Source organism: Salvia hispanica, chromosome 1 (genome assembly GCF_023119035.1).
Source record: "Salvia hispanica cultivar TCC Black 2014 chromosome 1, UniMelb_Shisp_WGS_1.0, whole genome shotgun sequence".
Lineage (NCBI taxonomy): Eukaryota > Viridiplantae > Streptophyta > Magnoliopsida > Lamiales > Lamiaceae > Salvia > Salvia hispanica.
The window spans coordinates 51,946,334-51,963,242 of record NC_062965.1 but is presented as its reverse complement, the minus strand read 5'-3'; the positions used below and the strand labels follow the sequence as shown (position 1 = coordinate 51,963,242).

Here is a 16,909-nt window from a genome sequence, read left to right as displayed (position 1 = left end):
TCCAGAATTCAAGTATAGTGATTTGTTTGGATTTTGTTGAGAATTATGAAACCAGAATGTTGAACTATGTTTGTAAACCAAAACTATTGTCAGCTTGAATTTCTGTTAAAACATTGCTTGCTTTATGCATGATTTTCAATTTGTTTTGATTGTATATTGACTTAGTTGATGTTATTTTGTTATATCTGATGACAAATTTGAAATTGTAATAGCCTAGAATTTACTTGTTCTATCCATTCCCAAATTCCAACTAAAGATCGATTATTGCCCTTATATTTGCAGTAGATACAATTTCACAGAGGAGTTTTGAAGCTATAAAACAGTAAATTCTAAAGCTTCAATTTTATTTAAGTATTTCCTTTTACTTCTCCCTACATTGATTGGTGATTGCTATTTGAAGCTAAATTGAGGGTTATAGCTTGGTTGCTTTTGTTGGATTTGTCACTGAGTTCATATACCTAAATTTGTTAGAGCAGAGACTTGTTTTTTGTTTATATATCTGTTGATTGTCTATTTACCTCAGCATTCCATGTTTATATTGAATTCCATTACTTTGTGAATGTCTCATATGAAATCCTCAAAAGAGAAATCCTCAAAAGCATTCAATCTTGTTGATTTTACTGTTGAAGTCTTCAACTTTATGCAAAACGATCTTTGAGCTGAATCCATAGAGAAAAGCAAAAGACAAAACAAACTTTGAGAAAAGTGTAAGACAGAAACAAAAGACAATGATGGAGCCAAATAAAAAAGGAGATTCTTTAATTGACTTAAAGTTGTAGTAGTAATTGTTTTACATTCTTTTTTCATATTTAGATTATGTGATTAGATATAACTACTATATACTCAAAAATCAATCTGATCATTCAGTTTGTGCTTTTAAAAATGAGAAACCCTCAAAGAAGAACGCATAATAGTAATTGAGAATATGTATCTAGTCACATGCATCAAGAAAATGACTGCTCACTCTGTTCCACAATAATTGTCACTCTTATTATGGGCACGAGTTTTAAGAAATATAAAGAAAAGTGGATTGGAAAAGTTAATGGAATGTGGGACCCACTTTTTTATATTGGTTTTATAATAAAATGTGAGTGAAGTGAGTTAGTGGGATGTGGGATCCACTTTTTTATATTGGTTTTATAATAAAATGTGAGTGAAGTGAGTTAGTGGGATGTGAGACCTATTTACTCTTTCTATTCCATGTTTATAGAGTCATTTTTCTATTTCGGGAAGTTCCAAGTTAATTAAGTCATTTCTATTTTTAGCAAAAAGTTACTCCCTCCGTCCCATTGAAGATGACCCACTTTCCTTTTTGGTTTGTCCCAACCAAGATGACCCATTACTTAAAATGAAAACACCTTTATCTCTACTTTATTCTCTCTCTCTTACTTTACTCTCTCCTCTTAACACACAAAAATTATCTGCATAAAATCCCGTGCCATCCAAGGAAGGGGTCATCTTCCTTGGGACGGAGGGAGTACCATTTTTCTTACTTATTCTTTCTTCATCTCTCTTACTTTACTCACCACCCACTTAACACACTATTCTTAAACTCCGTGCTGAAAAGAAATGCCTCTATTAACAAGTAACGGAGGGAGTATCATTTATGGTAAAAATGAAGTCTGACAATTATTGTGGGACAGAGGGAGTATTCCATAAGGTGAAATTAGATCCATCACAAAAGATAAGTACATGAAAAAGAGAGAGGCAATGGGAAAGAAAAAGGAGATTCTTTGAGTGAAATGCATTGTTGTGATACACTATTGGTGGTTGTGCAATATGTTTGGCTATAAGATGCTTGAATGATGGGATACTTTGTAAGTTTTACAAGTAACAAAACATAATGAGTGAGAAAGGAAAAAATATAGAGATGGAGGAGGAGACGATTGATCATTGGAGCCACGAGCATCCACTTACTCTGGTGGAAGCTCGCGGAAAGGATTACTGTTATGGCTGTGAACGGCGGTTTGGTAATGGAGAGCACGCTTATGGATGCAGCATCAATGGATGTAAGTATTCAAACCTATTACATGAAGAATGTGCAGTGGTGGCGACAGAGATACGATATCCATTGCACCACCCTCAACACATACTCAACCAACGGCTCGCACGGAATTCTATTAGGTCGTCGTGTGGTATCTGTGGAAGGATGGTTTCGAGCATTGGTTACAGATGCACAAGCTCAGGATGTTGGTTCCTGATGCACCAGAGATGCGCGCAGGGCGAAGGGGTGATTGATGCCACAACAACCCATAATGATGAGCAAAGGCGCGGCATCATACATCATCCAAGTCATCCCAACCATGAACTGAAGCCGTTGAGGAGAAGGTTTTCCATCAAGTGCGATGCTTGCGGCACCACACACAGGGATAGTTCCTATATATGCACCAAAGATGATTGCCAATATTTGATCCATCAAAAATGTGCTTCCCTGCCTCAAGACTTGAAAAGGGAAGACCATCATCACTCTCTTTCTCTCTCTTTTCATGTCCCACTTGAATATATCAGATATGACTACAAATGTGATGTATGCAGCTTGTCTTTTTTACCAAACTACTGGATATATCACTGTCCACTCTGTAGATATATTGTCCACGTCAAGTGTGCCTTCAACAAACCGCTTCGCATCACTGAGTACGATTTATTTCTACATCAATCATGTCATTACTTATTAGATTATCGTTCCTTTCTTTTGCTAAATTATTTACGAATTTGGTTCAAAACATTCACTTTTTAAAAAACAGGTCCATAACAAATGAATTCCTTGTTGGAGTGGTCCTTTTTTGACGATTCCGTCAAAAAACTAACGGTTACTGTGCAATTAGCGTTGAACGTTAGTTTTCTGACGGAACCGTCAAGAAAAGGACTAGTTTGGCGACATTTCCATTTGTTATGGTCATATGTTTAGGACCAAAATTGACCTTTAATCTATGCTATTATGTCCAGCAGAAACGATGCAAATACATACAATCGCAAACACCATATCCATCTTCCAACAGATGAGGTGGTTGGGAATATAATCACACCTTTTGTCATGAGACAAAGACGAGGAAGAAGAAGAGGAAGAAGAAGTAGAGGAAGAGAATTCTTACCACCCATCACCCCTGATGATGATAAGTTGGTGAATGTGAAATATAAGTTCCATCGTCACCAACATCGGCTCACTTAGTCTCATCCTCATCTCAACACCCTCAAATCCTAGGAGAAGAAGAAGACGAGGAGAATTATGGAGTGAGATCGGAATTAATATGTGATGGGTGCATCACTCCTATATCTTCATCAACTAGTAAATGTTACTATATGAGTGGCAGTAAATGCAAATACAATCTTCACATTGCCTGCTTTCACTTGCCACCTCGCGTCTCATCTCTTCCACTCCACCATCACCAAGATGATCTACTCCTCCAATCTTGTGACAAACTTCAACCTTGGGAGCACAAATGGTGTGATGTATGTTCCTATTCTACGAATGCGTTGTTTTACGCTTGTAAAAAGTGTAACTTCAAAGTAGATATCAAGTGCGCTTCTATGCCGGATACCATACTTCACGAAGCTCACCCGCAGCATCTCCTCAACCACGTGACTAAGTACGTTCTACGCAGAGATAGCTACGCATCAAGCTTGTCGTGCGCTGCTGGTTGTGATTTTCCTGCGTGGATGTACGATTGTTACAGGTGCAGCAGCAGTTCATGTGATTTCATTGTGCACGTCAGATGCGCCTCGTTGCCGAAATCAGTCAACAGCCTCAGGTGGGACAAGCACCACCCGCTGCTGTTGACGTACGACGCCACTCTCAACCATCCTGGCGATTTCTGGTGCGATCAATGCGAAACACAAATGAATCCCCGGAGCTGGATGTATCACTGCCGCGCCTGCGATTTATCCTTCCATCCAAAATGCTTTCCAACTGCATCCGGCGAGTATAGAAACATCAAGTTGGGGCAGGAATATCATGTGAATGGCAAAGTTCACCCACATCGTCTCGCATTTCAACTTCTCACCACGAAACGCCGCTGCGACTGTTGTCATCAGGATAGACATGAAAAGGAAGGATTTTACTGTGCATTATGCAACTTCTTCATGTGTCTAGACGACTGCGGTGGAAAAATGATCTATAATGATCGCATCAAGGCCGTTGATTGATTCAGACAAAATCAGATCATTCGTTTAGTAGTAGTAGTAGTAGTGTTACGAGGAGGTCACCTCTCTCATTACATGTATAAGTAACGGGGGTCTGCTAAAGCGGGACGGAGGGAGTATGTTACGTGTATCCCATGTGTTCTTATACCTAGCTATATATGTTTCTTTTAAAATCGCAACATAAGTTGAATTGGAAAATCCCATTTTTACGATTTTATTATTTGTAAAAAATTACTCATTTTGTCCACAAAACAATGTCCCAATTAGCTATTATGGGACGTCCAAATTTTAAAGCGATCATATGTTTTTTTTTTAACATTTACAACTATATTTTTGTATATACTCACATTGTGTTAGTATAAAACTCATGTAAGAAGATTATAAGTAACTACATTGTACTATCCTTTTCTACCACTTTTCTTCACATTTTTTAAAACCCATATAAAAAGATTATGTGATCAATATTGAAATGTATAATTTGGTTTTTTTTGAAAATCAATAAAAATGTATGAACAGCCACATGCTAGATGCATTGATGTCAATCTCAGTTTAGCATTATATCAATAGTTATCACTCGGAGTTAAATTAAATGTCATGAAAATAAAATTATATTTGAAGAGCGAAAGAAAAAGGACAAAGAAAGAAAAAGAATTGTTGAGTGAAATAACTTGTTAGTTTGATACATTTTGTTTGTGCTTTTAAAAAGAGAAATCCTCAAAGCATAATACATAATGATCGAGAATATAATATATCTAATCACATGAATCGAGAAAAAAAGTAATTATTCCACATGATAAAATTAGACCCATCACAAAAAATATAATTACATGAAAAAGGCCAAGGCAATATATGCCAAAGAAAAAGGAGATTTCTTTGAGAGAAATGCTTTGTTGTTTTTGCACATTATTCATTGCTGAGTTTGGAAGTTTTGTACGATTTCCAAATGTTTGAAAGATGCGATAGTTTATCAAAACAATTTCGAAGTTAGTCGTCACTTAAAGTTAAATTAATTAAACGTTAATTATTATTGGAAAAGCAAAAGATCCTAGGACAAATTAAGAGAAAAGAGGATTAATGTTTGGGTGAATTAATATGTTACTTTGACGACTTAGGAACTTTTATACAACGATTCTAGTATATAGTATTTCAAAAGAGAAATCGTCAAAGCACAAAACATAATAACTGAAAATATATATTTGTTCACACAATCAAGAAAAGAATTATTAGACCCATCAACAAAATGTTATTACATGAAAAAGGGAAAGAGAGACAACGCCGAAGAAAAAGGAGATTCTTTGAGTGATGAACCTTCTCAAAATTATTACTCTATCCGTCCTCCATTAATTGTCCACTTTTGTCATGTTCGTTCGTCCCTCATTAATTATCCACTTTCACTTTTACTATAAATGGTTGATAGACATCACATTCCACTAACCCGTTTCACTCATGCACATTTTATTATAGAACGTCGTGCATTCTAATTTGGTGATACCCTGACTGGAGATCCAGCTTTGTGAACACCTGCGCCATGCCCAATTCATCAAAAAGTTCATCGACTGATCCGGAACGGTTTTTGTATTCAAAGCTCTATAATCAATGCAAAACCAAAAAAGATCCATCCTTCTTGCGAATAAGAAGGACCGGAGATGAGAATGGGCTGTTGCTCCGTTGGATGATCCCCTGGTCCAACATCTCACGCACCTGACGCTCTATCTCATTCTTTTGGAAGTACGGATAGCGATACGAACGAACATTGATGGGGCGTGTCCCTGGCAGTAGGTGCATGAGGTGGTCGAATGGGTGTTTCGGCGGCATTCCCTCCGGTAGGTTGAAAACTGAGCGGAAACTGTCCAGCACCGACCTCACACCTTCGGGCAGCCCCCCCGGAAAATCGTCACTATCGCTCGGTGCGGACGGAGATGGCTCTGTATCCAGCAGTAGAATTTCATAGCACTCTTGGGTAGTGGCCGAAGAGATCAGCGATGCCAGTGATTGTAAGGAAACCCGGCGCGGCGGTGGGTGGATGCATTTCAGCATAATCGGCCTGTCCTCCTTTGTGAATCCCAATGTTTTTCCTGCAAAATCTGCGGTGACCTTCCCCAATGATTCCAACCAATCCATTCCCAAAATAATGTCGTGCCCATGGACCAGCAAAATATGGAGGTCGATTCGGAACACCGTGCCTTGAATTTCTAACCGTGTCTGCTTCGACTATGCGTGCATAACAACGCCTCGTCGTTTCCTACGTATACCCTGAAAGGTTTGATTGCAGATAGTGGAAGGCTTAATTGTTCCGCTACCGCTGGGTGCATGAAGTCACGGTCGCTTCCTGTGTCGATTAAAATGCACACCTATCGAGCGGTGTCCCCCGTCCATGGTGTGAATGTGGGACGTTAGCCAACACTGCTCCATTATAACTCCAGCCTCCTTATCCGACTCCTCGTCTTCATCGGCATAACACAGTAGGCATTGTTTGCACACATGGCCGATTACCCACTTCTCTGGGCAATGATAACAGAGCCCAAGACGGCCGCGTTCCGCCTTTTCCGCTTTTGAAACCCGAATCTGCGGAAAACGTCCTTGATCATTGGTGCGGGTCGCCGGGTTTGGATTCGTACCCGACGCTGGAGTCGCCGAATGAAGTGGTGTAGGCGTCGCTGCCAATCCCGACTGGTTTCGTGTATCGCGTTGTTGCCAAGTCCTACGACTGCTGGTTGGCGCTTGGGGTTGAACACGATCAATTTTTGTGGCAGCCAACTCTAGGGAAAGTGCCATCGCCGCTGCGAGGGATTGTGGCCGCTTGGGGTTTGAGACCCGCGACGAACAAGGTGAACAACTCGTACTCCCAAATTCCCTGTACTCTGTTTAGGTATTTTTTGAAAGTATTATGGTAATCCACCACCGAACCTGTCTGTGTAAGCTTGGCAATAAGACTAAAATAATTCTGAAAACTCTGTGGGTCAAAACGAAGACGCACATCCTCCAAAAACTCATGCCAAGTAACGAAATCGTTGTTCGCGCTATAGTTGAAGACCCATTCAGAAGCCGGAGGATCGAATAACATCACCACGTAATGCAATCGCTGGGCTTGGGGCATCATGAGATGGTCGAAGTAGTACTTGACCCTGTAGATCCAATTATTAGCATCGGAGCCATCGAATCTCGGAGGTTCCATCTTCACTTTATGAGGCATATCGTATCCCGTTGCCTGCGGATTGAACCTTCGCAGTGGGTCCCAACACGATGCCTTACGTTCGTATTGTTGATCACAATCGCCAAACTGCTGTCGTGAATATCGTGTGTCAGGTGGGTTCCAGCACGACGTCGACTGATCCCTATTCGTTCGACGACCCCCATAATCTCCATGGTGATCACGCGGTTAATAATTAGGGTTTCTAGTGCGTGAACCCTTCTCCCCAGCCCTCCGATTCATCGTCGTCCTCGAGCCCCGTTTGCGGCTCTCTCCTGCGAATTGAACCCAGATCAAGGTTCATGAATCTCCGATCCGTTTCCTCTCTCCAATGATCAAACTTATCTAGACGATCCAACAGTTGATCGAGTTTTCCACCAATGGAATCGCCGTTGTGACCGTCGTCCGAATGGCGATCAACCTGCTCCTCGATTATGGGAGATCGGTGGGGCCCCAAGTTGTCCCGACGGATGCCAATGTTATTGCGTCTGGAAGAGCCGCTCGGAAAAGTGTTCGGACGGTGGCTCCCCTATGCAGATTTCCAGTTGTTAGTGAAGCGTGACATGAGTAAACCGGTGAAAGCACCAGATGTTAAGGACGTGGTCCTCAACTGCGGCCGGTGGTGAAGCGCGGCGGCCGATTGTATCTTCCGGCGCCCTGCGTAGGGTCGGCGATATGTAGATGGCGGCTGTGCGTGGAGAGCTCCTCCGTTGGGCAGCGGCAAATCTAGGGTTTTGAGATGTTCTTGTCGTACAAGATTTTGCGCAAAAGCTTTTTTGATTATTGTTCAATGAATGAATGCTTATGACAATTGCCCTATTTATAGAATCTAAGGACCCTAGGGTTGGTTCGACCTAATCCTAGTCATCTCGGGAAAGAACCAACAAAGAAAACCCAAGACGTAGCTTATATTTATGCTCGACTCATAATGAAATAAATAAAGCAAAAATAAATAATATCCAAAAAGAAATAATTAAAAGGAAATAAAAATAAAGCAAAATAACGGCTGCTCTCTACTTTGGAACGTAATCGCCGAGCCTCTCCGGTGGGCGTGCGTTCCTCTTTGGCTTGGTCTTTGCAATGGACGTCTGTTTGGGCGGCAGAGTGGCCTGCACCGACTCTGTTGCAACGGCTGAGAAATGGCGTATCAGCGGCTGCATTTCTGACACAGTGAAGGTTTTTGGAGAGATGGCTGAGAAAGATACTACTCCCTCCTCTCCCATAATTTGTCACTATTTGACCCGGCACGAGTTTTAAGAAATGTAATAGAAAGTGGGTTGAAAAAGTTGGTGGCATGTGGGTCCTACTTTTATATATTAGTTTTATAATAAAATATGAGTGGGAATGAGTTAGTAGAATATGGGATCCACTACCAAAAATGGTAAAAGTGAAAGGTGACAAATTTTTAGGGACGGACGAAAAAGGAAATAGGTGATAAATTTTCAGGGATGGAGGGAGTATTTCATAGAGAGAATGCCTGAGTGAATATCGGTCACTCGCGCTAGGTAGGGTCGGGCCGGTAGGGCATAAGCTCACGGGTGGCCCCGTGAGTCGAAGGAGTCTGTGCCTATACCCTAAACCCCAAGAAGACTGAAATTCGAGCTTGTTTGCCTGCTTTGATTCGTCCATTTTGGCCCGGTGGGCTCAGGCCGGATCAAATTAGTTAGCTAGTTTAATAACACTAGTTGTAGATCTGAGTTCAAGATTAATTATTTAGGATGAATTGGATATTGAAAAATAATCTATTGGGTAGAATTGTCCTTTATTGACTGAGAATTGTACTTTATGAGCTTGTATTTCAATAATGACACATTTCTTTAGCTCGCACGAGATTTTAGGAGTTACTACATTCGTTCCCTAGATTTTGACAAGGTTTACTATTTCGGTCCGTCCCTGAAAATTTGACACACTTCACTTCTTACCATTTTTGGTAGTGGACCCCATATTCCACTAACTCATTCCTACTCACATTTTATTTTAAAACTAAAACTTTAAAAGTAGGACCCATGATAAGGCTAATTTCATGCATTGATTATAAGGATAAATTTTGTGATTTCCTGGGTCTAACAAGGTTTTATAAGCCAGGTGTGTAGAGAAATCACCAGCCCCAGGAAGAAGACGAAGATTGCCTAGAAGAAGAAGCTGGCGGGAAAAGAGAGCGGAAGAAGGAAGAGTTAAACCCTTACTAGACTGAGGAGCATCCAATTGGAGGCCAAAATGGAAATCACAGGAACAGTCTAGAATTTCTACCCACTATAAATAAGAGCACGCGATCAACATGAAGATATCTCGCATTCCACTTTTCAGCTCTTAGCTTAGTTTTTCCACCTCTCTACACACACTTTCAGGGGAATCATCGTGTGGGTTCACATTTCCAGTTTAATAGTGGTGTAACACCGTTTCGACAGAGGCGAAGATACAATTGTTATTTACTTTCAGTTTACATCCGTATTTCCCGAGTCTTCGCTGTTCGAATCTCGGTTCTGTTTTGTTATTCTCTCGTTGGATTCTTCTTATTTTGCTATGAATATTGCTACTTTGGTTTCGTATATGTTATTGCCCTGTTATTTGTTCGATTTGGTGGATATTGTTGGTTGATCTGAGTTTGGAGCTTGACTTGCATGGAAATTTGTAGTTGATCGGCTGAACCTAGTTAAATCCGTGAAGATCGGGGATAGAAACAGTGTTTGATTGTTGTGGATGGCTTGGATCCGGAGTGGATTAAGCGTCCCGCAGCTAGATCTGTTCACTTTTGCATGATTATGATGTTTAAACTCTGCTTTCTTGTTTGCCTTGTCTAGTAGTCATAGATCTGTGTTAGTTTTAGTCGTCCGTTGTGTCCATCGGTTTAATTTCGTCTGCCCTGTTTCGATTTTTTTTGTTTGCTTTGTTTTTCAACGGCATAGTTTCCAGTCTTTGAGCATGTTTACTTACGCATATGTCTCTTCAACTCACATCCCACCAACTTTTTCAACTCACTTTCCATTACATTTCTTAAAACCCATGCCGGGTCAAAGTGTGTCAAAATTTGGAAGACGGAGGTAGTAGTATTAGTGGATTATCTAGATCGGGAGATTTTAAATTCAAACACACCTCGTACCGACTTAAAGACTCTTCAACCCACATCCCACCAACTTTTTCAACTCACTTTCCATTACATTTCTTAAAACCCATGCCGGGTCAAAGTGTGTCAAAATTTGGGGGACGGAGGTAGTATTAGTTAATGTATTTAATTTGAGAGAGAAAAAGTGGGTGTAGGTATTAAAATATAGAGAGAAAGAAAGATGAATATTTAAATAGGAGTGAGAAAAAAATAGTTGTGTGTATTATTTGGAGAGAAAAAGTTACCAAAAAAAGAATTATGTCATCTTAGTTTAAACAAACTAAAAAGGAAAACGTGTCATCTTATGTGGAACGAAGAGGGTAATATTTTGCTTTTCTTGATGTAACAATACAAACTTGCATCCGAACAAAAGCATACAACTTTATTAACAAAAGGAGACAGCTTTAATAAAGGATCTGTCACATTTGCACCATCAATTATTTTTCCAATCATGCATCCAGCCAGCTTCATATCCCCTCCCATAAAATTTGACACTTATTTCCTTTTTCGTCCGTCCCTAAAAATTTGTCACTTTTCATTTTTATCATTTTTAGTAATGGAATTCATATTCCACTGACTTATTTACACTCACGTTTTATTTTAAAACTAATATATAAAAGTAGGAGACATATACTACTAACTTTTACAATCCACTTTCTAATACATTTCTTAAAATTGGTATCTAGTTAAATACTGCCAAATTTTAAGGAATGGGTAGAGTAATAATTTTTCACTCTTATTATAAATGCATAGTACTGAAAAATTGCAGCCTACTCTGTTTAGGTTTCTGTTGCGGGATGCTGAACCCTTTATTATTCAATAATACCCAACATGTTTACTAGCCAAACATAGAGACAGCATTAATACAGAGCTTGTGACATTAGTAGCATCCATTATTTTCTTATAACACTACGATTCAGCATAGAAAATAACTTAGTATTGCTTAGGAAACTGAAATTAACTTGCTAGGTTTAAAATCTAAGATCTTGAAATTTATGCTAGGGACCATTTTAATTGACCCCTAAATTAAGCCAATAACTATGCATAATTGGCACTCTTTTCTAATTTTCTAATGTCCTTTTCTATCAAATTGTAAATAACTCAAAATTTTTCATAGGACGGGCTATCATCCGCCCCATTGTCGATATCCTTATGAGACAATTTACTTTTTTCTAATTTCGTGATTTACCCATTGTCGATGTCCTTATGAGATAATTTACCTTTTTTTAATTTCGTGATTTATATTCAAATTTTAACAATCTAGCATAAACTAGAATTTAATCAAATTTCATGATTTTATAAATAATTAACCAAGGATATGCGACACACGTCACTAATGACATAAGAAACCACTAACTAATCTTGAACAGTGGGACGACACTGATGTGCCTGGATCATAACATCTCACTCCATCCGTCCCATAGAAATAGGTCATATTTCCTTTTTTGTTCGTTCCATAAAAATATGTCATACCTTTTTCTCCTTCTCTTTTATGTTACCATTTATTGGTCCTACTATCCACTACACAATTTTAAAACCCGTGTCAACCCTAAACGGCCTATTTCTATGGGACAAAAGGAGTATATAGCAATATAAGATTTACCTGCATTACTTAATAATTCACTTATTACTCCATCGGTCCAAAAAAAATAGTCTTATTTTTCTATTTTTGGGTGTCCACAAAATATAGTGCCATTTCACAAATAGAAAGTTTCTCTCATACTTTATCCATTTTTGCTCCTCTCTTTCTTCCTTTTTCTCCCATCTATCTTACTACTTTGTTTCTTTTTTTCTCCTACTTTATCTTTTCTCCTCTTTCTCATATTTTACCAATATCAAATTAAAATTCGTACCATCGATAAATAAAACTATTTTTTATGGACGGAGATAGTATATCACATCCTAACAAATGAATACAGATTTATTAACAAAGCACGAAGACCGGTTTAATAAAGAGCTTGTGACATTTGTACCACCAATTATTTTCTTAATCTAAAGCCATCTACTAAATATTCTAATCAATACAAAATCCCTCCACTACTCCTCTGTTCCGCCTTCGCTACCACCTCTCTCACTCTACCCAGTGATGGCTGCTTATGGAGCTGCCGTTTCTCTCAAGAACACAATTCAGAGTCTTCTAGAATCGTCTCGCATCTCGCTGGTTCCTCCCTCTCCACAGATCTTACGATCCGCCTATGATGCTATGTCTTGTTTGCTGAACGTTCTGAGCAAATTGGACAGCACGGGCTATAGCAAGATCAGGACGAAGGTGAACGCTTTGGATGATCGAATCAAAGAGGCCATATGGGAATTCGAAGATTTATCGAATCGCACTACACCTGATCAGATTCTTCCACAGCTTGAAAGCGAGAGAGATCGCTTGCCTTTCTCTGTAGATCTGCAGAGTCTGCGGCAGAGAGTTGATGGCTTCATCGAGAGGGTGACGGTGATGGAGGCAGAGTATGATATTGAACTGCTGAGTATGCCTGAAGAAGAAGGTGAACCTCTTTCCTCAAGAATTGATTTTCGTGGCATCAACTCAAACATGGTTGGATTGTCCGATCAATTTAAAGAAGTGAGGGATTATCTTCTTCAAAAAGGTGAAGGTGAAGGTGAAAGTGGTGATGAATACAAAGCTGGACGAAATTGTTTACTAGTTACTGGGATGGCAGGGGTTGGAAAGACAACTCTTGTTAAGAGAGTATTTGACGATCCATCAATTCAGAGACATTTTGAGCTTCAAGCATGGGTCAAAGTGGGCAGAAAATGTGAATCCAATGAAACGTTTCGGTGCATTCTAGCCCAAGTGGATCCCGGTCCCAACACTCACCACCAAATGCTTACCCAAAGGGACAACGATGACAACAAGAAATTACTTGGACTCTTGAAAGAGAGACTCAAGGATAAGAAATGTCTCGTTGTGCTAGATGATGTATGGGAATGGGACACACGATTAATGGATAGCTTGCGAAAAAAGAATGTCCAAATTTTGCTTACAAGCAGGCTGAGAATTGAAGATTCTCCAATTATTCGTGTAGTTCGCTTTTTGAATAATGAAGAAAGTAAGAAATTACTTGGTGAGAAGGTATTTGGTGAAAAAGGTTTCCCACCTTACCTTGAGGAATTGGGAGAAAAGATTGCAAAAAGATGTGAAGGTCTTCCACTTATGATAGTTACAATTGCAAATCTCCTAAGAAAAGCCAACAAGGGTACCAGAGAAGAGCTTAACATGAGTACCCATGAATATTGGACTGAGGTAGCCGAAAAACAACAAAGCTCAGTCTTTCTTGATGCATATAATCAAATATCTGAGGTATTTTTCCCAAGCTATGACTACTTACCTCAAATTTTGAAAATGCTTTTTCTCTATTTGGGAGCTTTCCCCCCATATAGGAATATTAATCCACTGGATCTCATGTGTTATGTAAGTGCTGAAGGGTTTTGCGAACAAATTGGGAAAAAAAAATTGGATGAGGTTATCGATGGATTGAAGATTAGGAAATACTTTGTGTTCGGTATCCTGAGAGAGCTTGCTGATAATTATAATCTTCTTCTATATGATTTTAATCAAGTATCTTGGTTTTCAAAAAACAAATGCCGTGTGCATTCTTGCTGGCAGCATTTGTGTAGGAAAGAAGCTAGTAAAATCAAGTTCTTGCATGTTTTACAAAGTTGCAATGAAGTTATGAAAGGACAGCGTCGGTTGTGTGCTCATTCGAACACTTTATTTGCCATCAAAGAAGTGTCTGATTCAATAAAAAGTGATTGTTCTTCCACAGTCCGTTCTCTCCTTTGTCATGGCCCTTTTCACCCTTATCCAGTGCCAATACATGCCATGGATTTCAAATTGCTCAGGGTACTAAATGTTCTTAAGGTCCGATTTTATAATATCCCACCTGAAATTCTAAAACTAGTGTGTCTAAAGTTTCTTGCTTTGGCTTGCAACCAAGAGCTCCCTGCTTCCATATCTAACCTTTTACACCTTCAATTCTTGATAATCCATGTATATGTGCACATTATAAAGCATGGAGATCTACCATATATGCCAATGGAAATATGGGACATGCAAAACCTACAATATCTTAATGTCATGGGAAGAAACATGCCAACCCCCAATTCCAATTCTAATGCTATTTTGGACAGAGTCTCTTTTCTTATAGGCGTGACTACAAAAAGTTGCACCTCAGAAATTCTTAAAAGAATCCCGAATTTAAGGTATCTATCCATTATTAGTGTTAGGAAGCCTTATGATGAAGATGATGATAGCAACTCATTAAGTGGCTTGGCTAATATCTCAGAGGAACTCCAGAATTTGCTATGTCTTTCATACGATGTAATGTACCCAGATATGAAGTGGAATAGTATGGTTCCTTTTTCAATGTTCCCAACAAGTCTTCAAGCATTGAAGTTAAGTGGTTTAGGGTATCCTTGGAAGTACATGAATGAGATTGGTTCGATGCTACCAAATCTTAGTCTCCTCATACTAGAAGATTATGCCTTTCAAGGCCCAAAGTGGGATATAGAATCGAGTTGTTTTTTGAAGCTTGAGGACCTTGTAATTGAGGACACTGATTTGGTGGAATTGAGAGCTCAAGATGGAAGCCTCCCTAGGCTTAAGCTCCTGAGCCTGCGATACTGCTACAAATTGAAACATCTCGATTGGTTGTGTGGTAACTCACAGAAAACACCTGTAATTGAATTAGTCGACTGCAATCCCTTAGTTTATGCATTTGCTGAGGAAAAATTATCAAAATATCAATTTGAAATTCGTAGCCACCGTTCTTATTTGTGATGAGAAATCGCAGGTTAGCCTTCTTACTCTTATTTAATTTGCACAAACCATGTCAATTCATTACTCTTTTATCTAAAATGCTGATGCTTGTATTTCAGGCAAATGAGAGAAGATAATGGGTCAGATGTCACATTATCCCATCATTTCAAGTGTATTATCATGCTGTTTCCTGAATTCAAGGTTCGTAATTTGTTTGATTTTGTTGAGAATTGAACTATGTTTGTGACCAAAAACTATTCAGTTAAATTTATGTTAAAACATTACATGCTGCTTTTTTCCATAGTTCAATATTCTCTCTGCTTTATGCTTGTTTTTCACTTTGTTTTGATTGTATATTGAATTAGTTAATGCCTTTTTGTATTTATTGAATTTTGAAACTGTAATAGCATAGGATTTACTTGTTCTTGATTAGCTATTAATTTGTGTAATAGTTAATTAGGGAACTTGTAATAGTAAGTTGTGCTATTTTTTTTTTTTTTTTTGGTTGTCTGCTGTTGGAGCTGTACATACCCAACTGCTTGATTGATATGCTCGGGAAATTCGGCTGCATTTCCGATGTGATGATGGTTTTCGGAGAACTGGCTGAGAAGGATATTATATTATGGAACTCTGTTCTTAGCAGCATTGCTGGATTTTCTTCTCTCACATTGGGTAGTTTGACGCATTGCTGCACGTTGAAGTGTTGTTTTGATGAGCATGTCATGGTGGGGTGTGCGCTTATCGACGTGTAATTTAGTGTGGAGTGGTGGAGAAGGCGGAGAGGTCGTTTGAGTCGCTCGTGGAGATGAATATAGTCAATTGGAACGCGCGTTGATTTAGTCCTTCAAGTGTACGCGCACAATGGTGGCATGGTGGGGCTCGTTTACACGTCGTGAGAGGCTACTTTGGCGTGATGAGGATTGCGTCTAGGGTTGATCTAACTCCGGAGCATTGATAGGGCAAGAAGGGGACGATTGGTGTGCTCGGGTTTGGATATTGAGCTTGTAGAGTATAGGTGAATAGGGATCATGGCATATATATCTCAATTTTAATTTTATGTTTCCCTTTGTTATTGGATTCGAACATGAATATAATATACTATAAATGTGTTTTTCAATTATTTTGGATTATTACATATGTGTTGTGAATTGAGATGTTAAAAGTGGCCAGACCCTTCTCTAGTAGTAGTAACATTTCATAAAAATGATCTATTGGGCCCAACCCAGTCCAAAACCAGTCTTGAAACAGGCTTAATAAAATAAAATTCCGACCCACATATTTGGTGGGGTGGGCCACCAGCCCAACTGAATTTTTATAACAATAAAAATAGTACTCCTCAGTCCAAGAAAAATAGTCTCATTATTTTAAAATATCCACAACAAATTGTCTAATTTCCAAAAGTGAAAAATTTATATCTCATACTTTACCTACTTTTTCTCCTCGCTCTCATACTCTATCCATCTTTTCACCTCATTTCTCTTATTTTATCTACTTTCTCTCTTTCTTAGTTTACCAATTTCTCATTAAAACTTGTGACGTCCACAAATGAGACTATATTTTTAACACTGAGGGAATAATAATGATTATAAACATAAACAGGCTTAACATACTTAACATAAATAATCAGTTTATGCGAGGACTTATACGCGAAGGTTTATGATTCGTTAATAGTAGTATCAAATATATGTGATATGGACGCAATATA

At 38.9% G+C, this 16,909-nt stretch overlaps 2 protein-coding genes across 5 annotated transcripts; both read left to right on the top strand.

Moving 5' to 3' along the window:
• The first annotated feature begins 1,834 nt into the window (after nucleotides 1–1,834).
• LOC125202264 lies at nucleotides 1,835–4,319 on the top strand. 3 transcript variants are annotated; one of them, XM_048100634.1, is made up of 3 exons: nucleotides 1,835–2,009; nucleotides 2,125–2,634; nucleotides 2,950–4,319. In XM_048100634.1, exon 3 carries the CDS (start codon nucleotides 3,301–3,303, stop codon nucleotides 4,141–4,143), a length of 843 nt encoding a protein of 280 aa, XP_047956591.1. In that variant the 5' UTR covers nucleotides 1,835–2,009; nucleotides 2,125–2,634; nucleotides 2,950–3,300; the 3' UTR covers nucleotides 4,144–4,319. The 3 variants fall into 2 exon arrangements, with proteins under 3 accessions (XP_047956591.1, XP_047956589.1, XP_047956590.1); XM_048100632.1 differs by having other exon boundaries at nucleotides 1,835–2,634.
• Nucleotides 4,320–12,416: 8,097 nt separating this feature from the next.
• LOC125202259 (putative late blight resistance protein homolog R1A-10) lies at nucleotides 12,417–16,321 on the top strand. 2 transcript variants are annotated; one of them, XR_007173067.1, is made up of 3 exons: nucleotides 12,417–15,238; nucleotides 15,324–15,405; nucleotides 15,848–16,321. XR_007173067.1 is itself a non-coding variant. In XM_048100624.1 (2 exons), the coding sequence occupies exon 1, from the start codon at nucleotides 12,520–12,522 to the stop codon at nucleotides 15,223–15,225; it is 2,706 nt and encodes a 901-aa protein (XP_047956581.1). In that variant the 5' UTR covers nucleotides 12,417–12,519; the 3' UTR covers nucleotides 15,226–15,238; nucleotides 15,324–16,321. The 2 variants fall into 2 exon arrangements, 1 of the variants encoding a protein (XP_047956581.1); XM_048100624.1 differs by having other exon boundaries at nucleotides 15,324–16,321.
• The last annotated feature ends 588 nt before the right edge of the window (nucleotides 16,322–16,909 follow it).